The sequence below is a fragment of the Drosophila arizonae genome, chromosome 2, assembly GCF_054131065.1.
Source record: "Drosophila arizonae isolate 15081-1271.41 chromosome 2, UAZ_ARI_1.0, whole genome shotgun sequence".
Lineage (NCBI taxonomy): Eukaryota > Metazoa > Arthropoda > Insecta > Diptera > Drosophilidae > Drosophila > Drosophila arizonae.
Genome location: NC_142922.1, coordinates 2,560,237 through 2,587,698, shown reverse-complemented (window position 1 = coordinate 2,587,698; position 27,462 = coordinate 2,560,237). Strand labels below are relative to the sequence as shown.

At 43.2% G+C, this 27,462-nt stretch overlaps 2 protein-coding genes across 2 annotated transcripts in view; one reads left to right on the top strand and one right to left on the bottom strand.

Moving 5' to 3' along the window:
- Positions 1-15,270, bottom strand: part of beat-IV (beaten path IV) — a 30,040-nt gene extending 14,770 nt beyond the window's left edge. Inside the window, exons 1-6 of the mRNA XM_089462563.1 lie at positions 14,705-15,270; positions 8,558-8,991; positions 3,930-4,603; positions 3,688-3,823; positions 2,166-2,299; positions 50-278 (exon numbers count right to left, since the gene is read on the bottom strand). Coding sequence (XP_089318689.1) covers positions 50-278; positions 2,166-2,299; positions 3,688-3,823; positions 3,930-4,603; positions 8,558-8,612 — 1,228 coding nt within the window. The 5' untranslated portion in view covers positions 8,613-8,991; positions 14,705-15,270. The remainder of the gene's footprint in view (positions 1-49; positions 279-2,165; positions 2,300-3,687; positions 3,824-3,929; positions 4,604-8,557; positions 8,992-14,704) is intronic.
- Positions 15,271-15,532: 262 nt separating this feature from the next.
- Positions 15,533-17,823, top strand: LOC108621557 (uncharacterized). Its single transcript, XM_018018962.2, has 2 exons — positions 15,533-16,296; positions 16,511-17,823. The coding sequence occupies exon 2, from the start codon at positions 16,516-16,518 to the stop codon at positions 17,665-17,667; it is 1,152 nt and encodes a 383-aa protein (XP_017874451.1). The 5' UTR covers positions 15,533-16,296; positions 16,511-16,515; the 3' UTR covers positions 17,668-17,823.
- The last annotated feature ends 9,639 nt before the right edge of the window (positions 17,824-27,462 follow it).

Below are 27,462 nucleotides of genomic sequence, written 5' to 3'. Positions count from 1 at the left end.
CAATTAAAATGGTGGTGCCAGTTAAAGCACACCCGCTGTGGCCACTCACCCAGCAGCATTGTCTCGCGATTGTCAATAATGCCAGGACGACGCTGTAGAATGCTCTCCCGGCCGCCCTTCCACAACACCGGCGATATGCTAGCCAGGCACTTGACGCGCATGTCGCCGTCATGGAAGTGTCGTGGCTCCAGCTCCAGCTGCAGGCCGAGTATCGAGGTGATTAGTCCGTGCTTGTGCACGATATCGTTGTATCTGCGCAGGTATTGCTCCTCCAGTATCTGCAAGGTAAGACCAGACACACGCGGATGCAAAGCTTTTAGTCATTTGCTACATTTGACGCTCTTCCTGCCATTCTCTTCCTTATCTGTGCGCCCTGTGTGACTGAGTGAAAGTTAAGTGACGTTCCAGTATATGCCCGCATTGCATTTTGTTATTAGAGTCACACACACACACACACACCCGCACACACGCATGGTGCATGAGTAACGACAACAAGTATACGCCGGGGTATGTCAGACGTGTCTGGCCATCGCTCAAGGGCTGCGCTGAAAGAGCGTACATAGATGGCTCTTTTGTTTGCCCCGGCATGCTTAGTTGTCTGTGCTGAAGGTTGCAATTACGAGTACAGGCAAACGCTTTATAATTTCTCCCTTTCAATGTTGCCGTTGACAGCAAATTGCGAGGGGCGTAGGGTGGGGGCAACGGCCCTCGCCACACTATGCCGCATATACTGGGGGTGAAAAAATTGAAGTCATTTGCTCAGACCCCGATGCCATAAACAAGAGAAATGCGAACTGCAGATACAAAATGTGAAATGCTAAAATAAATAGCTTGAACTTTTTGCTCATATATTGGACTTGGATTGAGTTTGAATTGGAGTTGTGGATGCGAATGCGGATGCGGATGCGGATGAGGATGAGGATGCGGGCGGCGCACTTTGGCACTTTGCGAGCGAAATGGCTGCCATTTGTTATGCGATTGGTTTGCCATTCTTTATGGCGGCCATAAAAATTACAAAGCTTCCGAATTCCAAAGTTGAAAGCGAGTTTAAACTTGGCACGCATAAATTAAACAGGCTCAAACGGTCGCAATTGTGCCCCGGCTCGGATCTAACATAACAAACATGCTGCAAATGCCAGCAGCTGTCCAGTGTCCTGATACAAAACACTGAACAAGGACACGCTACTGGGCAGGCAGCCCCTGCCGAATAGAGGCGGGGAGGCATTTAAAATGCCCTCCGCATACCAAGTCAGAGCCCAGGACATTTTGCGGCCAGAACGAGGGCCGAGCTAGAATTAAAACTTTTTCAAAATTGCAAAATTTCTCCACCTGACGGACAGTTACTGTTAGTTGCGAGGGCTGATAGCTGAGGCGGGGCGTATCACAGTAAGAAAAAATAAATAAACAGCATTTAACAGGCACTTATAGTGAGTAGCTGCTAGACAAATGTTATTCAATAAGTAATCCCCATTGTGGAGCTGCATATAAACCGGAAGACGTGCCTAATCGTCCCTATTGATTTTTTCTTTATTTACACAAGTGGACGGCATAGGCACGGCCGAGCTCTGCAGCAGGAGTAGCAGCAGCACCATGGTACAATGAACTAACTCGTACCTTAACGCCTCGGTTCACACAATTTGAGTAGCATGTAGTCGACGACTATAAAATGCAGTGGGGCCCAGACCCATGGCTGTTGGCTGGCTGTTCATTCCTCATGCCTCATGCCTCGGCTCCGGATCGGCAGCAGCCGTTTTGTGTTCCGGCTACGGTAAACGTGTAACGAGCTTTCAGCTAGATGGATGGCCCAGCTACACCTACAGACAACTAACAACATGCCATAAACCATTCCAAGGCCCTTTGGGCAACTGCAGCGGTTAGGGCGCGCCGTGCGCATAGGCAGAGCTGAGCATGATTTTTGCTCGTGAAATCATTGCTGGCACCTAAATTGGCAGCTGTGCCAAGGATTCGGACACTATTCTCCCACACCCACACCCACTCGCCTCCGTCTCCGTCTCCCAGTTCATTGTTAGCAGCTTAAATATTTACTGTATGCATAATTTCAACATTTTTCGTTGAGCCAACATTCGCACCAGGGCACAAAAAAGGTACGGAAAAACATGGTAAAAGGTAAGAGAACAAGTTGGATCCTTGTGCGTGGCACCTACCGGCTGGTCATTGACGAACCACTGTAGATGCGATGCTGGGTGTGATTTCCCCGACGTGCAGTTTAAAGTTAAGTATTCACCGATTTGATACTGGTGCTGTTGCCCTCTAATGTGAGGTCCATCGCGTGGCAGAACTGCAAGAGATGGATGTGGAAGGATAGAGATAAGTTTTCAGATTGCAGACAGATGATAATTCCATTTTATTTAAAAAAAATATTTACAAAGAGAGATATTTAATACCACACTTAAGTACTTAAAACATAATAATATTAACTACATTATTTACACATATTATTCTTTGCTTTTTCTAGTATTTGTTTCAGCATTTATTGTTAATGTAAATGTAATGCAAAAACGGACTACAAGTATTAACAACACCCGCAGCAAAGCCATTCAAATTGTATTAAAGCTCTTATAAAAAAGAGTAAAAATAACAAAGCAACAATTCCCACATAAACTGGCAACAAACACAAAATATGTTGTTCGCGGCCATGCTGCGGAAATATCCATTAAAATGGCATTTCAACTTATAAATCGCCGGCTCGGAGCCACCGCCGTAACTGCCGACCGTTGCCATGCCGAATGTATTGATATAGCCCGACATACTCCACTAGCGCCATTTACTCCACTAGCCTTTTACCATATTCCCCTTTATAGCCTGCCCACTGGCACTGGCACAGGCACAGGCACTGGCACTGGCCATTTGGCTTAAACAAATACAAATACAAAAACCATACACATGCATGTGGGCAAATAAAAAAGAAGAAGATTATGTAGAGCATATAGTAGTGCATGCGATAAACAATAAAAAATATACATCGTGAAATTACAGAAAAATGCTGTTATAGAACTAAAGCTTATGAATGGCCTTTTAAAAGCATTCCAAACGCAATACAAACAGCTCAGGAAGCCGCATTTACCGTTCCACGAAAAAACGAGTTCAACTGTAAGGCAGATGTGTGTGTGTGAGTGTGAGTGTATTCTTTTGTAATGTATTGTATGATACAATGGCTTTTGTTGAAATTGAAAGTGCTTGACTAGCAGATACTCTCAACTGAGCTAAGCCCAACAGAAAGAAATCCTCTCTGTTTGCAATGCAATCTCTTTATGCACATTTGATCATATTCTATATCAGGGCTTGAATGTTTCAATTGTTCGAATATACATTTAATAACATTTTTGTTTATTCAGTCCATTAGTTGCACAGACAAAAGCAAAAATTTCAATAAATATGACGAACTGTAAGTCAACATCCCAAACTGAAATGGCAAACATATCAAAACTGTTTGAAAATCTCCCTCTCTATCTCCCTCTATCAGTATAATTCTTTAGCTAAATGCCACAGCTATGAAATATACATAAATAAATAAACGTGGTCTGTGTACCAATTCAATATTTGTTTGCAATTGTAATTGCAGAAGGAAATTTGTTTGCAAAATATTTGCTTCTCCATTAGATGGAATGCAAAAATGTTGCTGATTGTATTTCTAGTTATTTTTAATTTTATTTGTTTTTGACTTACACACAATGTCCATGCGACCCTCGCCCTGCACAGATGAGAAATTTGGCGCCTCGGCGGAGATTTCACAGCGGTAGAGGCCAGTCGAGTTGAGTGTGAGCCCACGCAGCAGCACGCGGCTGGCATCAGATAGCTCCTCCTGTTGGCAGAGAGACAAAGGCAGAGATAAGAAGGGATAGAGAGAGAGAGAGAGAGAGGGTGTTGGTTAATGGGTTTCTTTGAGCTCTGTTCGCCCGCATACTTACAATCACGCGCACACCGTCCACGCGGTAGCTCGTCTTGGGCGGACGCGCCTTTGGCACATAGCGATAGAATTCCTCGTTGTCTTTGTACCATTTGATGGCGTAAAGCGACTCGCCCTCTTCTTGCGTCTCCTCCTCCTCCTCGTCGCTCTCATCGTATCGATCGTCTCTGCCAAAGTCGGGCATATAGGAAATGGATCCGCTAGAGCTACTGCTGCCGCCCACACCATTGCCACCCCCACCTGCGCCACTGCTGTGCACACTGGCGCCGACACGCCCACCCAGGTAACCGGATGCTGCGCTGCCTCTGTAGACGCTGTGCCCATAGGGCGACTTCTCTGGCAGCGGAGGATTATGTCTCTCCGTCTGACTCTGACTCTGGCTCTGATACTGGCGCATGGCCATTGGCTGATGCTGCTGTCGTCGCTGTTGATATTGCCGCTTGCCCTGATGCGTGCGCCGGTGCACCGGCTGCCTCTCAATGTCCGCTGAGTCCACGTAGTGCAGCTCGCCTCCGGCATGCGGCGTATAGCGATCGCGCTCCCGATGCCCAGTGCTGATTATTTGCGGGCCGTGTGTGCGATTCAGCTCGTATTGGCATTCCATGAAAGCCGACTCACCTCGCATTTTGAAGGCGGGTATGGAGACTTTGATCATGCGCACGCCCAGTGCGAAACCTAAAGATGAAGAACAGAGGGACTTGAAAAATGTAACAGCAAATCTGTCTTCAGGCAACTTAAAGCTTTGATTTCGTTGCGTTTTCATTGCGTATTCGCTTAATTGATTTGTGTCAACTGAAATGAATGCCGGATTAGTGCGCCTGCCACATGAAAATGCATGATTTATGTGTAAAAAACTGTTGGGTGAAAAACGAGCGCAAACGCATGTAGGCGATCTTTAATGCTGCCAATGAACTGCCCTTGTTTTATTATCCTGTCGCTGGGTGGCTCGTAAATATTCATAACTGACTACATAATCGCGCTTAATCCTTTGTAAAATTATGACGCCGGCTGCCACGTCGCACATCCTGGCCACAAATTACAAATAGCGAACGAGCGCCAAAAGGATATTGGCTCGCATCCTCGTCCGCTGACGCCGGGGCCATGTTCATACAGCGTAAAATTAGAAAATCACCTCACCGTGTTGTCCTTCTTTTTTTTAAATAAATAATTTAATAGCCCACAAACAGTGGACTGGACTGGCTATTAAAACAAACAGCTAAGTCACCTCTCTCCTTAAGCTGTGCAATTTTCGGCAATTGGCTGAGAAGCATTGGAAACATTTTACAGCTCCTGCTTAGCATGCCACAGGCTGCGGCATTAAAAAGTTCGCGTAGGCATTGTTTGCAGTAGCTAAATTCATTTCGAATAATTAAATTCGGGCTTAATGAGGCACGTGCCAAAAATTAATGCCGAAAACACGTAATTAAATTGAGAAATTTGAATATCTAACAACGAGTTGCAAATGCTGCGAATGTTTTCATAGCCAGTCGACGGTGTACTCAGTGCCACTCAGTTAGCAGTTGGAAGTAGCAGCAGTAGCTTTGTCACAGGAAAAAAGAAAAGTATCCACATATATATCCACACATTGACACAAAGCAGCAGCGCTGACAAAGCAAACACATGTCATTTTGGCTACATTACAAAGTACATTAATTAAAAGGGGAAATGCTCAAACACCCGCATATCCATATCCAACGGCAATGGCAGCAGCTAAAGCAACACCAACAATGCCAGAGCCAGAGCCGGAGAAAGAGCCAAAGACAATAGCGTCGCCTGCAGAAGCGACAGGGACAAAACGTCTGGACTACAATGGGCAAAGCCACATAAAGTCTGATTAAAATGCAAGTGCTGGATGGGGAAATGCACGTTGAAGCAAACAAAATATTTTATGAATCATACATATGTGAATGGAAATTCTGTTCCTGGAACGAAGCAAATCTTTAATCAATTACAAGTTCGACTTTCATGCTTAGAAATTATGCACCATTCCGAGGCACTCTAAGTAAATTAATTATGCGCTGGCCGGAGCAGCAGCTGGGACAACAAATCGGACGGAAAGCATTAAACAGAATACATGATAAAGTGTGTATGATAATCTCGCTCATTAATGCATATTTAATCGGGCGGCTCCCAGCGGACCACGTGAACCTGTGACCGACCATCAGCCATCTGTTGAAACTGAATGCTTAACATAACTCGATAACATTGCCTAGCTGATGAAAATACAAAGGAGCGTTAAATAGGCTAAATAGGTTCAAAACACCAGTTCAGAGTAGTTCAGAGCAGCCCAGAGCAGCCCAGAGCAGTCCAAAGCAGCCCAGAGCATCCCAGGCTGAAATGCGTTACCAAATAGCGCATAATGAAGCCCGCCATTAGCAGATAAAACTGGCCAAATATCTATCGAAACGGCTTACTTGGACAGCAAGCGTGCCACTGAGAGTGTGGAACGGAGAGAGAGAGAGAGAGAGAGAGAGAGGGGAGCCCCAGCCGCGATTTCCTCTACTAATGAGTTCTATGCCAGCCGAGCAATTATGCCGCCCATTCGGGATAAAAAAAGAAAGTTTTTATCAGCCAAAGCGTTTAGCGCAAAATTCTGTCAGTCCCAGGGCCAGGGCTGCTGCAGACAATGGCCCTGGCTTGGCAGCCTATCAGCAAAAAGTTACTGAAAACTGTCAGAAAGAAGCAACAACAATATCAACAACGAATTCTGTGGCAGATATTCAAATGCCAGGCAATTAAAAGTGATGCTCATTAAGGCTCCGGCAACCCTCGTTGTCGCGTTGCTGTTGCCCAGATAAAAGTGTCTAGACTAAATTAACATCTACATTTATCATGCAGGCAGCGAGCTATTGACACTTTAAACTGTGCTAACACAACAATTAGTTTGCTGGAAAAAATTCACTTCATTGTAGATCACGCGTGGCCTTGTGCCGTATTCGCAAACAATTCTATTAAAAAACTGCTCTCAAAGGGAAATTCTAATGAAAAAGCCTGTAGGTTAGGTTGACTCGGTAAGCGAGCGGCAACAAAGGCTTTGGTGGAAAATTCTATGGTGGCCTGTGGTGCGGCAACTCATCAGCAACAGCAACAACAACAACAGTAAAAACAACTAGCTTAACAACAAGCAACAGCAACAACAACAAAAGTGTGCAACAGTTTTCAGTCGCTTAGCTGGCTCAAAGGCAGCGTTACACATACGCCCCGTTGCGGGGCGATTGTGTGTGCATTTTTGTTTAGGACCACAACGACCGGCAACAACAAAGCAGCTGAGTCTGTGCAACGCTTCTGATGTATTCAAGTTGACACAAATCTGGCGCAAATCCGCAAACACAAACAGGGAAAACTAAAACAACAACGCCAACAATTGCTGCTGCAATGCAACTTTAAACGGGTCTGACATGATGACCGATGTAAATGTATGTACACATGCATGTATGTATGTACATGCCAGATGCCTGTGCCTGTTCCAGTGCGAAGTACTCTTGACTTGCAGCAAAGCATTTATGAATAACATAACACTCGCAACCAGCTGCAATTGCAACTGCAACAAGCGTCTGACAAGCGATGTGAAATTAAAAGCGAAATAACACCAAATGCATGGAGGGATGCCGTGGCTGGGCGAGCTGTCATTGTTGCTAAGCTCGCACATAATTGAAAAAGTAATAACAATAACTGCAGCAGTGCGCTGAGTCCGCGGCCGGGTCGTATGAGTAATGCGAATGGAAATTTTCAGCAGTCGCATATCATTTGAAGGCACTTGAAATTAAATGTTGCACTAATATGCAATACGCAGCCGGGGGGAGTGAAATGCAAGAAAATTCGCCCTTACAAATTGAGCTGGGCACTGGGAATGGAATGGGCTGCAACTGCCGCACGTTCGCCACACAATTTGCTGACGCAGCACGAAATAGCCAATGTGCGAGAACAGAGTGTGTGTGGGAGAGAGAGAGAGAGAGAGAGGGAGATAGAGCCATTCGGCATGTGTGTTTTGTGCGCACTTTGAGTGCGATTACATATTTGCAAAATGAATTGGAATTTATGCCAATGCCAATGCAACAGCAGCAGCTGTAACTCCCTGCTGGTGCTGCATGCCTCACAGCCACAACATTTGCGGATGCATTGGCTGATTTCTGCAGGGAGCTGCGACCTACAAATGTCAACAGCAACAGCAGCCATCGAGCGAGCTACCTGTCTACCTGAACACCAGGCCGGGCCACCCGCGCTGAGCTCAACAGGCAGGCAGATATTCTATTAGGAAAATTATCTTGTTTTATTTAAAATAAACTCCAAATGGCACGCAACTTTCTCTGTCGCAGTGAATGGCTGCTATTTGTAAACGCAGCACGTGCGTCTCACAGGGCGAATAATCGAAATAAGCGAAAGAAACAGGCGCTGCACGGATTGAGCCATTGTGGGAGGCAGAGATAACTGTGAGTGTGTGTGGCTGTGTGAGTGTGCGAGTGTGGGTGTGTGCTTTGAGGTGTTAAAACCCAACAAGTGACTGTGCTGCGGCAGCTTCAATTTGCTTTTTATTGACTGGCAAGCTGAGCCGAGAGTCGACAGCGCTCGCATCGTCAGTTCGGCTGCTATGCTACCTGTTCTCATTCAGTTGGAAAATTCGGCACTCACCTTGTAGCAAACAGCAAATGAGCACAATGATGCGTATATCGCTTATGTGTTTCATATTTATGACATAATAATCCCCTATGCCCAGCTAATGATACGAAGTCCTGCTCTGGGTGGAAATTGTAATGCGTTTGGCGTCCTTGGCGTCGTCGCCTCGTCTCCTCGTAATCTGTTTTCCTGCCGATTTAAGTGATTTTCTTTCTTTAGCCCTATTTGATAGTTGTTCGTTTCAGTTTGTGCGCCTTTTGTTTATGGGATTTGTTGGCATTGCTGTTTACTTTTGTTTCTCTTCGCTTTGTTTCGTTTTATTTCGTTTTGTTTTGTGCGCTTATTACTTTGTGCAACTTTTCGCATAAATTTCAGCCTGTTGCCATTTATAGTTGGCTCGAGTCCCATATGCAGACACTGGCAGTGTCTCATTAAATGCGCGTTGAGAGCTGCAAGAGAACAGAAATAAATTTAATACAGATCTTAAGAGATTTGGTATTTCAAAAATATACAAAAGTTGTGATGGAATAAACGAGTAGTGACATTTATTTGGGTCATCAACAGTTTTCCATGGCTCGCACACACACACATTCAATTATTATCAATTATTTGGCTTTCTCTTGGCTTTTAGGGGACACAAAGGTCCCGTTATGTTGAATGGCATGAAATTATTTTTGGCCACGAGTCGTTTAACTAGTATCGATTTTCATGGACATTCACAGGCCTCTGAACTATAAGAGTCTTGTCAAAAGCAGTGACAGCTCAATGTTGAATGGAGACAGATACGAAAGTATGCTTATCAGTGATTGAAGCTGAGATAAGTGGACTGAAGTCCCAGTCTATGATAAGAACTTTCAAATGTCAAACATACAAAGCTGATTTGGCCTTGCTTCCAAATGAAAAAACATTAAAAAGGCGCTTTGCGAATCGTCATAAAATCAATATGGAATTTGTAAAAGAAAAGTAAAAGGAAATAAATGGGGCCGGGCCCTGACGGGGGTCCCTAAGTCTCTGGCTTCTAAATCAAGAGACATTTGTCGTGCTTTTGCTTTTAAATGAAATACAAATCAGCAAGCAACACAAAGGACAAACACGAAAAAAAAAAGAAACTGGAAGTAGGGCTGAAGTGAGAATCTAAACGTTAAATAAAAAGCGATGATGTCGAAGTCGACTTGATGTTCCCTCGACTCTCCGCTCATTCTCTCATTCATTTCGCATTTGGCAACTGAAACTTTGCTGATGTGTTTTTTTTGTCCACAGACGCAGATGAATTTGTCTGTTCTAGTTCCTATTGCCGCTCCCGTGTCCCGGCGGCACATTATGCGCAGTCTCGCAAAAGTTGTGGAGTCTTCAGCTCGAAAGTTTATTTTGTATTCCAATTGCTTTTGTTGTTATCTGGGAACGAAAAATGCTGCGCCTGCGATTATGCAGTAAAAACTTTGCCAGCGCCGCCATTTTGCATTGCAAAGCGCGATTTTGGCCAAATTGGGTTGCGCGACGGGCGCAACTACGTGACACGGCGCGACGAAAGTTTCTTTCTGGGTTGATGGCATGAATGCACGCTGAAGAGGGAGCGGGTGCTGCGGCGGCACTACTTCCCAATTTGGTACTACTTATAAGACTCAGGTAATGCAGGGAGCAGCGAGCCGCGAGCAGCATTTTTCCGCTGCGTTTCCAGGTAAAGTTGGCTAATTCCTAACTTGTTTAAATATGTGCAAACATTGCTACGCCAAATGTTATTCATTTTTGGCACTTCGCGAGGGGGATTACGAATTTAGGGTGAACAGCACTTTAAGTAACCATTGCCTTGCCGCAAATCTGTGGATTTTTTCCCCTCAATACTATATATGCTTGCTTTATGTCTCGCCTCTGGCTGGGACTGTGGCTGCAGTGCCACAGTCGAACTGTTGTTTTTGCTTGTTTTTCTACTGTCCACAGCTTCATCTATGTCGTCGTCGTCGTCGTCTTCATCAGCAACTTTGTTGTGGCTGCTGCAAAAGTTATTAAAGCTGCAGCCGCACTTTATTATTGTAAAACAAGCAAAAGCAACCGGACAACTTGTCCCTTTGGTCTGGCCGAGCGTTTGCAGTTGTTTATCTTTCAGATAGTTGCTCTAACTTTTTGGGGTCATGTGCTTCATTCCGGGTGTGAGCTTATTTGAACTGTCACATATATATACATATGTTTAGTTATACATACATATCTACTATTATTTGGTGCATCCTAAAAAGGATAATTAATGCGAAAAAATTGACTGCGTGCTACATCAATTATTTATTATTTAATGCGCAAGCTGCTATCAACTGACAAATTAAATTTATACGTTGACCCACGAAATCCCATTTGCACTCTCTGACCACATGTCAAAGATGTCAAGCTGCTGCCTATTTGCGCATAATATTGATTTTGGTTTCAAATGCGCATAGGGACCCACACTCAAAATTAACAAATTGACATACACACACACACATACAATTTGAGTGCATGGGATATGCTGGGGAGTGCAAATATTTGTCGCTGCTCGTATTGCAGGCCTGGCCAAAAGCTGCATTACCAAAAATCACATTAAAATCCGGCAGGCCAAATTGTTGTTGGCACAAGTCAAAATGTTTGTCACTTAATCCAATTTAAATATAAATTTTACATTAGCAACGAATGTAAAATTAAGTGGATCACTTAAATTGCCTGAACGTCAGTCATTTGAATATCATGGGGTAATCTGTTTAATGTAACTATTATATTACTGTGGCAAAGTCGAAATTTCGTTTATTGTTAAATGAGAATTTGTTAACCTATCTAAGTAAAATTAGTTTCTGCATATAATATAAATTAAGTTTTATTATTTCTGTTCATCTTATACTGTAAATTTTGTGGAATATGAATATTCACAGTATTACATATATGTCGTTTTAAGCACTTATTTATTAATCCTTCATTCATTTAGACTGAATAAAAAAACAATCAATTAAATACTTTTGATAGTTTTCTATAAATCCTTTATTAATAAAAAATATTTTAATGTAAACCCAAAGAACGTCAAAGGATCAGATTTTCTTTTTATATCATTTATTGATAAATATTGAATTTATGAAACATTTAAAAGTGAATAAAAACATCCGATTTTGTGCTTTGTGCTTTTGGTTGGGTCTTGAATGCAGTTTAATGAATATAGTATAATAAAAATAATTTATGAATTATTATTATAATTTGTTTTTGTAAATAAATGAATTGAAGTCTATTGAAATCCAAATGAAACTTTTGTTTAATTAAAATAGTTGAATGTTAATTGTTGGCAACAAGTTATTAGTAAAAGGACAATTGAGCTTCATTTGCAGCAAACATAGTTTTTGGATTCAAATATTCATTGGATTCTAGTTTGAAAACGGCGCAGCTGCTACAAATTTACGAATGTTCATTGAAATGCGACATCCGGAGCTGCTAGACATGGCTATATATTCTATTTTATAGTGAACCCTTGGGTCAGTCTCCTGAAGCGTTGAGCCCACACAGTGGTTAAATATAGTGGCGTAAGCTCATAAAAGATACACAGGATACTCGTATGTGTGTTGCAGTGGCTCTTAAATAAACATGAATGTACGTATTTTTACGTTTCGCTTGATAAGTATTATGCTTGCAAAATAAAACCAGTTTATGGCGGCATACATATAAAAAAGTCTCTGCTTCGTGTGTGTGTGTGTGTGTGTGTGTGTGGGAGAGAGTGTGTGGGCAAAGTGTTTATGGCCTTTTTATGTGTGCGTCAACGTTGAAAATTATCCATGCCTAAACTAACTATAAAATAAATAAATTATGATTACCTATGCGCAGGTACACACACTTTGCCATTTCAGCACGCACACAATCAACTTTATGCTTTTTTTTAGTGCTGCTTGCCTATTTAAAATTTTATACTTATTAATTTTTGTTAAGTGTTTACCACTTAAGAGTCTAAAATTTCTAGGCTTTGTGGGTAAACCATGCGCATAGACTAAAATTAAATCAACGTCTACAGAATAATATCAGGGCTAGTGCATATATGGTACATACACGATATATGATATGAGTAGAAAGCGGACAGGCAGCGATAAAAGCAAGCGACACTCAATGACAAGTAAAACTTTAATTTTTAATGCCGGCTCCGCCGTATGAGTTTTTCTGCCTTGGCGTGTGTCTATGTCTGCTGTTTCAGGTGCAAGGCTCATAAAATATAAATGAGTACATAGCACACAAACAACAAGAGCAGCAACAACAACAACAGCTGCAACACGGCAACTCTGTTGACAATGCTGAGCTGAATTGTGGCAGAGGCACGTCGGAATTCGGTGACTTCTTGTCACAGTTCCGTTGCTTGTGGACCTTGGTAACAAGGATGGGGCGAGCTCTAATCTTCCGTTATTTTTCTTTGTCACAGCCTCGTTACTTATTGCAATATTTAAAGCAAAGCGAGGCTCAAGGCACGGCAGGTTGTTTGTGTAAATATTAAGCAAACAGCAATTGTTGACTAAGATAAGAGCAGGACACCTTTTCGGCTAACTGCGACTTCTAATTAATTATCAAAATTTATAACTGACGATTTAAGGGCGCTTTAATATGACCCGCCGCATATCCAATACTATAAATGTGTAAAAATAGTTATTTATGTCAACCCCCACTCACAGCAGCAATTTCGCCAACATTCCTATGCCAACAGTTTGCGGTTGCAGCAGAAGTGCCGCTTGAGTTGCCGCTGGGTGACCGCACAGGCAGCTCAGAGGCAGGCAGAGTCAAAGAATGAACTGCTTCATACAAGATTTGTTGGGTATGGGAATAAATTTAAGGGAAGAAATAAAGAATAAAGTCCCACGCTAGTGGGGGAAATCCGCGAGTTGGCTGCGGCCCACACGGCGTATGAGTTATGAGCTCGTTTATTTTGCTTCATATTGTATTACTTTTGTTGTGTGAAACCTTAAGTAAACTTGATGTATAACATATTGCAGCAGTGTTGCCTTTAAAATTAAAAGCAAACAGCTGCCGTTTCTTTTGTCTCTGGTGAAAGTGAAACTAAAATTACGCGCAAAGTCATATCTGATGGAAAACAGCAGGGGAAGCTAAGAGCGCCAAGAGGGAGAGGAAGGGGAAGGGGAGAGAGAAGAGAAAAGAAGATGACGGCGTGTTTTCGCAAATTGTCTAAGCCGGAAATTAAGGGGAGTGCCAAAAGGAAACTCGGCTTAATGTAGTTCATTTAGAAAATGTGCAAAGTTTTTGCAAAAAAATTTATATAAAATTGATTTGAGTCTGATAGCTAAAAAATATAGAAATTAATTAGAAAATAAATTCATTTACTTATTCATGTTTAATTTTAAGCCAATTTACTATTTTAATTAATTTGAAAATCCTCATTAAATGTTAATAAATTAATAATAAAAAATATATAGCTGGCTTTCATGGCATGCCAATTAAGACTCAAACTTCTCGACGGCAACGTTGAGGTCTTGGTAATGCGTATAATTTGCAAAGATAAAACTTTCGCAGCACAAAAGAAGAATGTCAAAGTAAAATGTTTGAGACGTAAATTCTTGAAGAAAAATGACACAAAACTTCAAAAGTTTTTGGCAAGTAAAGTGTGAAAAAAAATTAAAGTTTCGCTCAAGTGGCAGCAACAATATTGAAAGAGTGTTACTGAAGCCGATGCCTTGGGGCTTGCATATTTCAGAAATGCTGGAAACGTTAATAAGGCGCCACTTGATCAGTCAACCCCAACGAGGCATAGCCTGTGACACAGCACACAAAGTGTGCGTATGTTTGTATATGCATATGTATTTGGAGGTATATAGATTTTCAATTCAAACATACGACAGACATTGTTTGCTGTTATTCAATGGCGGGCTTAACCCTTGTTTAATTTGCATATATTTGCGATTGAATTTTAATTGAATTTATGACGGGACGCTAAACTGTTTGCCTTTGCCAATACCCACAGCCTGGCCCCCATTGTGTATCTGCTATTGTGGGGCGAAGTAACCGAATAATTTACACACTTCCATGCATTGTTTATGCAATTGTTTGACTCCACAGACTAGCTTACGTACAGTTGACAACTACTACATTAGAATGGAGCTTTGAAGTTGCGACTAAATGGCAATTACTGGAACTACTTTCATGAAAAGGTTCGACATAATTACTTACATATTTCAGTTAGGTTTTTGGGTGCGCTAAGTCCTCTGGGCAGTCAATGCTCCACATGTCAGTTCCATTTTTGATAAATATTCTTGAAGTGATCCACTGAACCAATTATTTTTGTTATACTTAGAATTCCACTGGAGTAACTGACACGTCTGTCATTACCATACACAAACACACTCACACTATAACCGTCTCTTCTGCGTATTATTCATGTCGCTTAACAACCTGGACATGCAATTTATGTCGTGACTTGCATCAAGCAGCCATTAGACTTCACTCGTCAACGGCTCTGAAACTTTAATTGCCCGCGCACTTTGAATACAATTGCACACTAATAATTTTCACGCCCGGACAGGTGACCGAGTGCACAGGCTGACGTGAACGCGGCAATGCTGTGTCGAGTTGTACGTACGGCATAATGCCAACTTGTCGAATTGACGTTGATATTTGGCAGCTAAATCCACAACCGCAGTTATTATTGTTAACGCCCGTGCTGCTGCCTCAGGCCAGCCGCTGTTACGTCCGTGCCGTAGACCCAACCGATTCAGACTGAGCGGCTCCTGGCGTGGGCACAGCCAACGTGGCGTTGAGGCCGAGCCAGGCATCGGATTCGGCTGCGGCAGCGTCGGGCTCGTGTTTCTTGTCAGCTTCGGGAAATGGCTCGGCTGGCGGGATGCGAGAGCTTTTTTAGTACACTTTATATCGTAAACGATTGTAAGAGAGCGGAGTGGAGCTGCGACAGCAGAGAGACAGATGAACTGCATACGATATAAATTGGTAAACTCGGCTTGTCAAAGTAGGCTGGCTGTTTGTTGACATCAAGGTTGAGACCCTTTGCTGGCTATGTTATTTCAAATTTCAAGCCTTAAAGGCTCCGACCTGCTGGCACATATACATATATTTCATTAAATACAAATTATTCCTGTTAAATGACCAAATTCGACTGAGCTCGCTTCTCCTAATGTAGCAGCCAGCGGCCGAGAAACAGAAGACTACACAACCCACAGAGAGCCACGCACGGAGTGCCCTCGTATCTGTGTGTGTGTGTGTGTGTGCGCCTGCCTGATTGTGGTGCTGTGTTTGTGGAGCGGGCACTTCAATTCTTGTGGTTTTGCAAAATTCTCAAAAATAAACGAAAAAAGACTGAAAAACAAAAAACTAACAAAAATATAAAAATCCTGTAAACACAGCGAACGTCAAGCAGTGCAGAGCAGAGCCGGGACCACCAGCAGCAGCAGCAGCAGCAGCAGCAGCGGCAGCAGCCAAAACTGTTAACCTTTTGGGGATATCAAGCATTTACGGCAGCTCGCGGCAACTGTAACATTTAAGTTTTTATCAGAACAAAGTAAAGTTTTGTTGTACGGATTGCGCCGCCCACAAATCCGAAGGAGCCAAGCAGCAGGCGCCTGGCAGCCACAAGTGCACGTGCGCCTGGCCTCAAAGGACGCTTGAGGACTTAAAGCAACAAATTTTTTTTCTCTGTTTATTCTTCTGTTGAGGAAACTTTTTATATCCCTTTCAATTTGATTTCTGCCGGAGAGCTTTATAGAGATTTAAATTTCGAAGTACAGCAGTGGGAACTATTCGCCGTTCAGGTAAGTCACCAAGGCGGGCGGATGATGGCGTCTAGACACGTCTCACATTATTTCCGCTGCAATTAAATGCAAATCAAATGCGATGAGTGCGCCAGCTGGCATAAGACCACGTGAAAATCATTTATCATATGTGGCACTCGTTGGGCGACAAATTTGATTTGCATTTAGCTGCCAAAAGGCAATTGAATGACGCTTTGCTGCCACCTGCCCGCAGCCACAATGAGCAAAAAGAAGAACCGCACGGGCACCAAGACCGAGGCCATGGAGCTGGGCAGCACAGCTTTGGCGAGCAAGCCAAATATTGCCAACACAGCATACAACAATGACGCTGCCATGGATCGACTCGCTGGCTTGGAGGACCTTGCCCAGTTCGACAGTTCGGGCATGCCGTTCATTCTAGTCGACGGGGTCTGTGTTCGCAGTCGCCACCAGCTGCACATCGCCCTGTCGAAGCGCGAGAAGAAGTGTATGAAGCGCATCAAGCGGCAGTGCGCAGTGCTGCCTTGGCTGGAGCATACGAGACCGGCTTACGATACGGAGCCCTTGACGGAGGCGGAGAAGGACGCTCAAGATGAGCTGAACTTTCAGGCGGATCTGCAGCTCTTGCAGCTGGACATGCTGAAGGGCGAGGAAAAAAGTCCAGAGCCTCAGGAAACTGACTCGCACACACCCATTGCACATGCCGTCAGCACAGAGGATCTGTCGCCGAATTTGTCAAGGATCGAAGAGATCCGCATTCAGCTGGAAAGGCTGCGCGAGCAGCAGCAGAACGAGCCCGACGAGCCTGAGTCAGTCTTGGAGCAGCTGCGCATCAGGCGCCAGGCCACATTTGACATTGAGCGTGATGCACCGATCTCGGAGTCCACTTCGAGCCTCTCTCTCGACTTGCAGACGCCCATTTCGCTGCCCCAAACCGAGTCACGGCCGAGCTTACAAAAGATGTACAGCTCGACCTGCTTGAGCGGAAAGTCGACCTCCAGTGTGCTTCTGGGTAGAAGCTGCAGCAGGTCAGATTCCTTTCCCACTCAGAAATCCGCTGATTCGCCCATAGACAGTAAAATCGAAAATCTGCTCATGCAACTGCCACAGCAGCAGCAGCAGCAGCAACCAGAGAAACGTCCGCGTAATCCCGGACCTTACTCCTATGTGGTAACTGTCTCGCCTAAGCCTGGTGCCAATAGATGTAAGGTCGAGCCGATTGGACTATCTAAGACCCGATCGCTCATGCTGCCGGCAGCCGCCCCAGGCTATGTGTCTGACAAGATAGTTCGAGAGCAGACGGACGATTTTGTTGCTGAGCCAACACCACTTCAGAACAAGTCGCGTACATTCCTCAAGGTACCACGCCTATTCAAGAAGCTAAAGAAGTGATTTCTGATAACTCGATATATCACAAGCAGCAGGATTCCATTCAGTTCCAATTCGCGCTTTACTTTTTGTCACTATTTAACGGGGTATTCTTCTCAATGGTTATTCGATCAATATATTTACGAAATAAATAGCCATTATTGAAGCTGCTTCAGTTAACCCACTGTCTTATGCGTGACAAATTTCCTAGAAAGTTTTCTGAAGTTCACTTCACCTGCCTCCATTTGTCGCACTTTGATTGCTCATTTTGTCGGGGTCGTCCAAGAATGTAGCTCATTTAGCAACGTTTGCTTAATTGTGGCAGAAGGTCCTTAAACTTTGCTTTGCCAGTTTGCCAGCGCTCGCTTTTAAAGTGTACTCGAGCAGGACAAGTTTAGGATTCTCGGCAGCACAGCAGCAGGTCTCTCGCTCTCTGCTTGCTCTATCTCTCTCTTCATCTCTCCTATTTCCGGCCCTCTGTCTAGTTTCTGACAGATTTGGCAAAACGTCAGTCAGTCAAGTGCATGGCATATCTGCTCTTGCTACTGCAACTGCTTCTGCTGTTGTCCTTGTGGGACGAGCCAGTCAGAACAGTGTTTGGCCAAAAATCATTTCTGGGCATTTGGGCTATGTTCAAATTACGAGATTGACTGCTGCTCGGCCGGACGGCCGCTGGCGCCTAACGACGACAAAGACAAAACTTTCAATTAGTTTTAATTAAATAATAAACAACTCTGACTCTGCGGGGCGAGCATTCTTTGAGGCTTCGGCCAATGAGTTTGGCCAACAAAACTGAATTAAAAACGATATTTAAATTAATGCCACAGCAGCAAATGAAACTGCCGCGGGGCTGCGTCCACTCAAAGAACTGACAACATTTGCCATATTTTTGTTGTTTTGTTTTTTTGCCTCTCTCACTAGCTTGTATTTGGCCAAATAAATATCATGATTTACTGCGACCAGACAGGAAACTATGCATAGTCGGCGCAGAGAGCGAACCCATGTTTCATGTGCACGCTGAAAGGCTGTCGCTAAATAAAATTTTGCAATTAGATTTTGCAAAAGCAGCCACAGCATCCGCGGGGACCACAAGCCCCCGTCAGCTACATAACCAGCCCAGGCCAACCCAGCCCAGCTCAGCCCAGCCGGCCGCCTCTTTGGCCCAAATTTTAATGTAAAAACTTTAATCGCAGCGGCGCATTTCCGGCATTTGTTGATTTTTCTACTGCATTTCCTGTAGCAACAGAGCCAGCAGGAGTCGCAGCAGCAGCAGCAACAGCAGCAGCAGGAGCAGACAGCAGACAGCTGCGGCTTAAACACGAGTGCACTGCGGTCGACATCATCAAATTTGCTGCTTAGCGCTTACCAAGGACGAAGGACTCAGAGCGCAGCCCGTCACAGACAGCAGCAGAGCAGCACAGCAAAGGCCAGCATAGGCTTTAGTAAATCTGTTGCCGTTGGCTGGTTTTAATTGCTGGCAGGGCCTGGGGATTTTTCGATGCACTTTCACTCGCTGAGCGCGCCTTTGACTGAGGCAGAAATTGAATACATTTTTTATTAGCTGCCCTTGCACACGGGCTGAGCTGAGTGCCTAGAGAGGCCCATTCAATGGGCTGAATTACAAGATGCATTATTTATAATTACAGAGCATTAAGCTTTAATTATATAAATTGTGCAATCTCTAAAACTCCCTTTTAAGTGTTGCCAAATTCTGCGTTGTTTCCAAATAAGTCACTCTGGACACGTATCATAAATTCTGGCGTTTCTCTGACACAGTCGCTGCTGTAGGTGGAAATGGGCTTGTGTTGCTGTTAGCCGTTAGCTGTGCATCGAGAAATGAAAATAAATTGCAAGTCGCACTCGCGCGCTCGGGCCTTGGGCTTCTGGCGTGCGCGTCGCTAATCACATGTGGCTGGGGGGCAGGTTTACATATTTGAGTACTAGGTTGAGCACTTGATCAGCGAGTGGCAAGGCGTGGGCGAGGGCTAGAGAAATATGCATCCTTGCCTCACTCTGTGTGTCTCTGCGTGTGTGTGTGTCTGTGTGTGTGTGTCTGTGTATGTGTGTGTTTTGTGTGACAGCAAGATTAATAAAATTTATTATCATTGCGATAGTGCAGTCAGCGGGCAAAACAAACAGACAAAACACCCCAGCACACATGTATTTATGTGGCCGACACTAAACCAGCAGGGAAAACATATCAAAATGAAGTAAAATTCATTTTACAACCAACTCACACACACACACACAGATAGAGAGAGAGAGACGAAGCTCAGACCCTAAATTGCAATGCTGCGCAATTGCCTTGAGATCCAACAGCAGGAAAGCGGAAGTTCGACGCCTAAGTGGCAGACCCGATAATAGTGCTCGGCATGTGTGCTAAAGTATTAGCATATAAACATATAAACACACACATTGTCAAGTGTGTTTGTATGCGTGTGTGTGGAGAGTGTGAACGAAGAACTTTTGACTGCTGTGGCGCTATCTAGAGACACATAAATATGAAAATGCAGGCGGGACTCGAGAGCGCACCGAGCTGCATGACTGCGAATGCCAGCCAGAGTGTCAGTGTGAGTGGGTGTGAGAGTGCCGGTATAATCATCGTGGATGGGCGGATAGTGAGCACCTAGGCGCTGACTACTCGTCGTCATGCCACGCCCACACACACGCGAGCAAAGGCGAAAAAAAAGTAAGAGAGGCAGCTGCAGCCAGGCAGCATAGTATTTGAATATTATTGTCGCGCACACACGAGGCCCAGCCCATCCCCGTGCAGAACTGAGCAGACCTTTCCCGACCAGACCAGACCACACCAGCACCAGAGCCCGATCCAGGGACAGTAACAACAATAAACACATTAGAAGCTCCACTCAGTATTTAATGGTGTTTGTGCTATATAATAGTCGAGCACGACCCAGAGCGAACAGTGCGAACAGTGCGAGCCGTTCCTCTTGGTGCCGTAAATTCAAATTAAGTCGCCCAACTTGCTGACAGTTAAAATCTTCGTGGCAAAAATGTGGAGCGCAGCCAGGAAGTCGAGGTCCGAGCTGCAGCACCACTGCCAGTTGCAGTAGTAACTGGCGCAGTTGCAGCAGAAGATCAGCTGCAGGCGCTATATATACATATATCTATATATTTGTTGGTAACTATATATATATATATATATATATATATGTGTGTGTGTGTTCGCATTAGTTAGGAGTAGTTTGGTTGAAGAGCGAACCGAGTTGCCTTTAGATTTATTGCCCCAAAGTGTAGCAGCAGCAAACTGCAGATGGATTAAGTGCGATTTGTGTCATGGAATGTAGCTGTGAGCAGCTGCCATATTTTAATTTTAATTAAATATTTTCCACAAGTCTTCTCGCCCTTAGCCAGCCACAGAATGTCAAAAGTCCTCCTGGATTGCCAACAAACTCCATCCAGCACCAAAGTGGCCAAAGGCATCTGCGAATTGAAAGAAACACTTCGTGCTGAAATGGTAAATGGAAAATGTTTTCTGAACACTGAATATTTCATTTATAGCTAGAAAACCAAACTGAATATGATTTCCCAAATACATTTGAACTGCCTTACTATAAGATATCCTAGACCTGAGAAACAGACGGCAAATACCAGACAGGTCTACTTAGACTCAATAAATTGTCATTACCAGGATGCTCATGAATATATGCACTTGATGGGGTCTGTCACACCTCCGTCTGCCTTTAAGATACCTAAATACCGCAACAGAACCATTATTTCCCGATTTCTCATTTATAATGGATTCTCTGTATAATAAGATAATATTTCAAAATACAATACATAGAGTAGAATAACCTTCATGCTAAATTACGACATACAATTTTTCTACTTGAGTGTCATTCGAGTCAGTCTGGTAATGCGAAACCAATTAGGGCTGAAGCGAATAAGTGAATCAGTGACAGGACAAAATTGACAGTTGAGCCCAGTAAGCAAATCAGCAGACGGCAGGAGGGAGGAGGCAGCCAGAACCAGAGCAGCAGAGACGACAAACAAATAGCTGACAAATGTCAAGCTTTACAAATTGATATTAACAGGCTGAGAGATGGCATTTCGTGCAGACTGGCTGGACAAACAGTGAACAATGAATCTGTGCAATCAACTAAATGACAAAGTGTAAAAAATACATTAAAGCAATGCAGAAGCAACAACAACAACAACAACAGCAACTCTTCCAGCGAACTTATATGTAACGAATCATCGGGCATTACACTTGAAGCATTTAGCTGGCTGTGACAAAGCCAAATACTTGACAGGACATGAAAAAGGCTTGCCAACTAAAACGCTCTACCAGACTGCTGTTGTGTGAGTGTGTGAGCGCTTGAGTGTGTGTGCCTGTGAGTGCTGGTGTGTGTGTGTGTGTGTGTGCAAACAAAAGCCCCAGAGGCTTTTAAAAGCGTACAGCGAAGGTGCCGGAAAAGCGCACAAGAAACGCCACTTTACATACCAAATCGTAAATATTTTGCTATAAAACAGCAGTTAGGTCCTGCCTGTTTGTCAGGTAAGCGAAACTGTCATCCCCTTGCGCTGGCCTGGCCTGGCCGACCATGCTAACGCATCGAGTGTGAACGAAGTGGGCTCTTGGCCGTTTTGCGGCGTTTTAGAGTTGATACAAAACAAAACAAAACGGAGAAAAAAGAAACAGTGAAACGAATATGCAGCAAAAAACTGTACGAATGTCACTTGAAAAGCTTTATTTTTTATTTTTTATACATTTCACTGCAACACTTTGATGGTCGTCTAGCAGTAGCAGCAGCAGCAGCAGCAGCAGCAACAGTCGTAGCAATTGCAATTGCAGGTGCAGGAGCTCTTGTTGCCAATGCCATTACCTATGGCAACTCATAATTACGTTATGCTGTTTTTAGCAGCCAAATGGTGAATGTCGTTGTTGCTGTTGCTGTTGTTCTTGCTATTGCTATTGCTGTTGCAGTTGTCGCTAACAGTCAAGTGCAGCAGGCAGGCTGTGGCATGCAACAAATGTTGTAGGCAAAGCCGCAGCTGCACAACTTCAAGTGGCGTTTGCCGTTGTTGTGGCGCTTCCGAAAGCGGCTTCAGCTCGGGCTTTGGCGCATTAAAAACTTTACTCACCGGCAACTTGCCTGGGTTGGTCGACTCTGAAGGCCACTCTCGCTGCGGCGACATTAAAAGCCATTTCTAGGATTTACTTTATGTTGTTATTCTCTAACTTCTGTGCACTCGAGCACGCAGCATTACCGACGTGACGTCTTTGAAGATGCTGTTGCAGCTTTAAAAACAAAGCCAAGTTCCCTTTGGATGTTGCCGTTGAATGAGGCAACTTCTTTGTTCTAAGACTAAATGGAAGGGAACTTTGATTAATTTTTAGAATTATAAAGCAGTTTAAGAAGGTAATAGCTTGATTTATATGAAGCTGAAATTTAATTAATATTTTTATAAAAGTTTCTGACTGAAATAAAAATGATTATTCGCTCTCAAGTCATTCACAATGTGAAAGTATGTCAATGCATTTTTCTAATTCACATGTCCGTAGAAGAAAATTTTAAAACTCGTTTCATTGTTTTTCAAATTCAATTCGAATTCTCGATTTCTGCTGTTGCAGCTTGAAAATAATAAGGTAATAAATGGAGTGGAACCTTAATTAATATTAAGAAATTTTATATATGTCATAAGAAGCTGGATAAGTCGATGGCTTTCTTCAAATGAAGCTTAAATTTAATTATCATCATCAGCACCATCAGCAAAAAGCCGAATTTCTAATACATATTTAAAAAAAAAAAAAAAAAAAAAAAAAAACAAATTCTAAGAATCTTTTTAATGCGCCCCCTAGCCTAGAATTTAATTCAAATTTAATATGAAAATTTAATTCAACTTCTCGTTTTCAACCACATGCTCGGCACAAGCTCTTGCGGTAATCTATAGCAAATTGGCAAAGCAAATAAACAAATCGTTTTAGGACATATTAAATTTAAGACCTGCTGCTAAGAAACTCGCAATATAATATTTAGTATACGCCAAGTGGCCAACTCCGACTAGCTCTGGCTCAGGCTCAGGCTCTAGCTCTGGCTCTGGCTTACTTTGACTTCGTCTTGTGCAACTCTCTGTTTACCTTGGGCCCAGCTGCTCATAATCAATTTAGATGCTGGCCAACCGCAATAACAACAATAGCAACAACAGCAACAACAACAAACAGAGTTTGCCCCAACAGCCTTTACAATTATGTGAAGTGTGTGTATATTGCACATTTCCTTTTTCGTTCGCCATAAAGACTGTACTGCAGCTGCCTGGAACAAGGACCTCGGCACGCTGCTGCTCCTTAGGGACTGCATCTTGGCCTGGCTGACTGGCCTGGCATGGCATGGCCTGGTTCAGCTTGGACGCTTTTCATGCTGTTCATTTTTGACGTAAACATTATGATGCATTCGGTTCAGTAATTTTTATTGTATTTTTTGTTCTCTCTTCTCCCTCTCTCCCTCTCTGCCTCGCCATCTCCCTCTCTATAATTTTCTTGGCCTGGCCGCTGGCCAGTTGAGCTGCGCTGTTTGCTCGGGTCTCGCCTTGATTTCTGGGCTCAATTCTGCTGCTTTAATATTGCAAACATTTCGCCGAGCTCCGTGCCGTCCTCAAAGCTTTTATGGCCGTTATGCTGTTTATTTGGTTTTATTAAAAATACGAGCAGCCACTCACTCCACCCCACCCCACTCCCAGCATCATATATACTCGTCGTCTATATATGTATGCTGTGGCCTTCGCTCTGTTCTTATGTTGCATGGCGGCATTCATTTTGTAGTTATTTATTATGTGCTAGACTCGTTTTCCAAACAATTTTTGTTATTATCATTCTTATATACTCGACCCACGCACATACCCACACTCCCAAACACCCACACACACATGCCAGCTTATGGCTTGAAGGGCTTTGCTGCATTGCTCGAATAGCTCTGGATACTGTATGCCCGAAGGCAGATGAGCCAAGCATGTTTTTAATATCCAAGTAATTATTTATTACAAACGGAAATGTTTCTAAATTGCATTTAGGCACTTTTCCTAATAGGCATGCATTCATTTGAACTATTACATCTAACCCCATACGATCTGAAATTCGTTATTGTTAGTTGCATGCGTTTTCATTGCATGTCTAAAGAATTACGAAAAGAAAGTTGGATAACAGGAATGTTTGCTCTACTGTTTTATTGCTCCTTCCATTGTGTTGCGTATGCGCATCCCAACAGTTTAGCAGAGCATAAACACCATACGATAAGTGCCTATCGTTGTGTGCCCTGAACCCATTGAGTATGGTAAATCAGGGGAGTTTGATTTTGTAAATATATACATATGTGACATGCAGAAGGAAAAGTAGCAGACTCCAAGGGGATACAAAGGATGGACCATTCATTCATTCCATCTTTCCCTGAACCCTTCTGTATACAAATATTATTTTGTATACCATACGCAATTCGTTTTCTTCCATTATGTTAACATATCATTTCGTTATTCTAGATAAAAATCGATAATTTGCTACAAAATATGGCAAAAGTTTCATTGAATATTAACATATTCTATATACAATCATATTCAATTAAAAACTCAACGCTATATTCAGAGTATCTTTTAGTCGGAATATGCCAAATCGAGCTTTCTTACTTGTTTACACTATTTTTTATGTTTTCCTTAGCGAAACTTCTCTTTGGGTAAATTACCAATTTCTTTTTATTGATTTCGAATGAAATTCTTACACTAGAATGCAGCTCTAAAGAATCTACTGTAAGTATTCCGTCCGTTTCTGTTTCTTTTGCTTTACTTTTTTCTTTTCTTTGTGCTCAAAGTTTTGCATAGCCAATTAAGCGGACATTTTTCTGTTTTGCAATTTATAGTTTTAGGCTATATTATTCTATGACAGAGATGCCTCGCCTGTTGCCTGTTGCTTGTTGCCTGTCGAGTGCCACAGCAGCTGGCCTTAAATTATGTTGCCTGCTAGCAGACGTATCCTTTAGCCGTCACAATTGCATCCTCTGTGGCATGTGTTAATTCACTAATTTCTGTGGTAATTCATATCATTTATGTGTGTTCTCATATCCAATTAGTGAAGTAATGCAGGTCCTAAACGTCCAATCGTAGCTCACTCAAATACCTGAAAATGTTTGTGTGGCAGATAACTCAGGGTACAGCAGATCGCTTAGCAACCACAGGAAATGCATTTCGCAATATATATATATATTATTATTATAGCTTTGTGGGCGACCGATGGCAAGATTACTGCCAAATACGCTAGGTATGTTGAGCAGCTGGTGAGGCCAAGAGGCAGATAAGCTATTTAATACACTTGGCAGAATTTACATTGGCATTCCTGAAGCACGTGTGGAATATGCGAGTCAACGAAACCGCAGGCAGCCAATGTCATCGGCATGCATAGCTCCAGGCGCGAGCCAAATATTTGCCAGGCAAACACAAAGCTGACACTGACGATTATAGTATGGATGGCATATGTCAAGCGGCGGTTAAATATGTTTATGAGATGCGCGTTCTCTTTTTGTATTTATTTATTCTCATTTAATCGGCTGAAACACTGAAATATGCCGCAGTAAGCCGCTGTGTTAAGGGCAGCTGAATGCGGTTATCAGTTTCAAATTTAATAAAATAATGCGATTATTCAATATTCATACGAACTACGAAATACCTAGCATATTGCTCTTGAGTTTATAAAAAACATAAACGTAGTACATTAGAACGGCAAACCAGAGCGAGAGAGACAAAAGTTAACTCTCTCAGTTCCAAATGCCTGTTGCATACTTACTCACGTGTCATGCCACCCATTCACAATCATTTTCTGCATACAGAGTATCGCTATGAGCACGTAATTGAATCGCATTTTATTTCGCTGCATAATTTATATATGGCTTTTGTAGATAATTAAAATTACATCATTATACGCAAGCCCCAATCACAGCAAGATAATGGCTGTCCGTTCTTTCATTCTTCTTCTGTGTGAACTATGCGAGCCAGGCCGGAAGCAGGCGCATCCTGTGCAGCGGCATTTCATTGCCAGCCGGCTGCTGTTTGTGGTCTGCCGAAAGCTATTAGGGATAGTCTCGCATAGCAGCAGCAGCAGCAGCTGGTACCTGGCAAAGTTTCAGAATGAGCAAATTGAATCATTTCAAAACTTGGCAAAAACTTGCCGAAATTGTTTTTATAATGCGCAACTTTTCGCTTATACACAGAGAGAGAAAGAGAGAGGGAGCGTGTGTGTGTGAGGCGAGTCTCAGTTGCAAATTAAATTTATGCGTCGCGCTTTAGCTGAATCGTCTTTTTCTGATTTCATTTCATTATTTTTTGCAAGTTTCGGCTGCAACTGCATTGCAGCACAGTTTCTGTCAGCGACAGCTACAACACGAATGAGGGGCGTGTCGGCCACCGCAAATAAATTCAACAGCATATTTTTCTCTGCGACCACAACTCACATGCAAACAAAGGCAAAAACGCGCAGCGCCATTCTGTCACATGAAAGCGTTACGAAAAGGTGTGTGCGCAGTTATCGGCCCCGGTTCAGGCTCCTGCTGCCAACATAAGTGCCAAAATATGTTAACTGATCAATGCAAAATACATAATTCCTCGCATGCAAATCAATTTGTGAACAATTCTTTTTGTAAACAAGCGAGTGTGCTGCAGTCAGGACGGCCCGACTAGCAGATACCCTGAAACCCGAAGTTTTCAGCTATACAGAGTTACGCGAAGCATCCACAGTTACACTTGCCTGCATGTATGTATGTAGAAAAAATTGTGAACTTTTGCAAAATATCCCGCAGCACTTGTAATCATACCTTCACAATC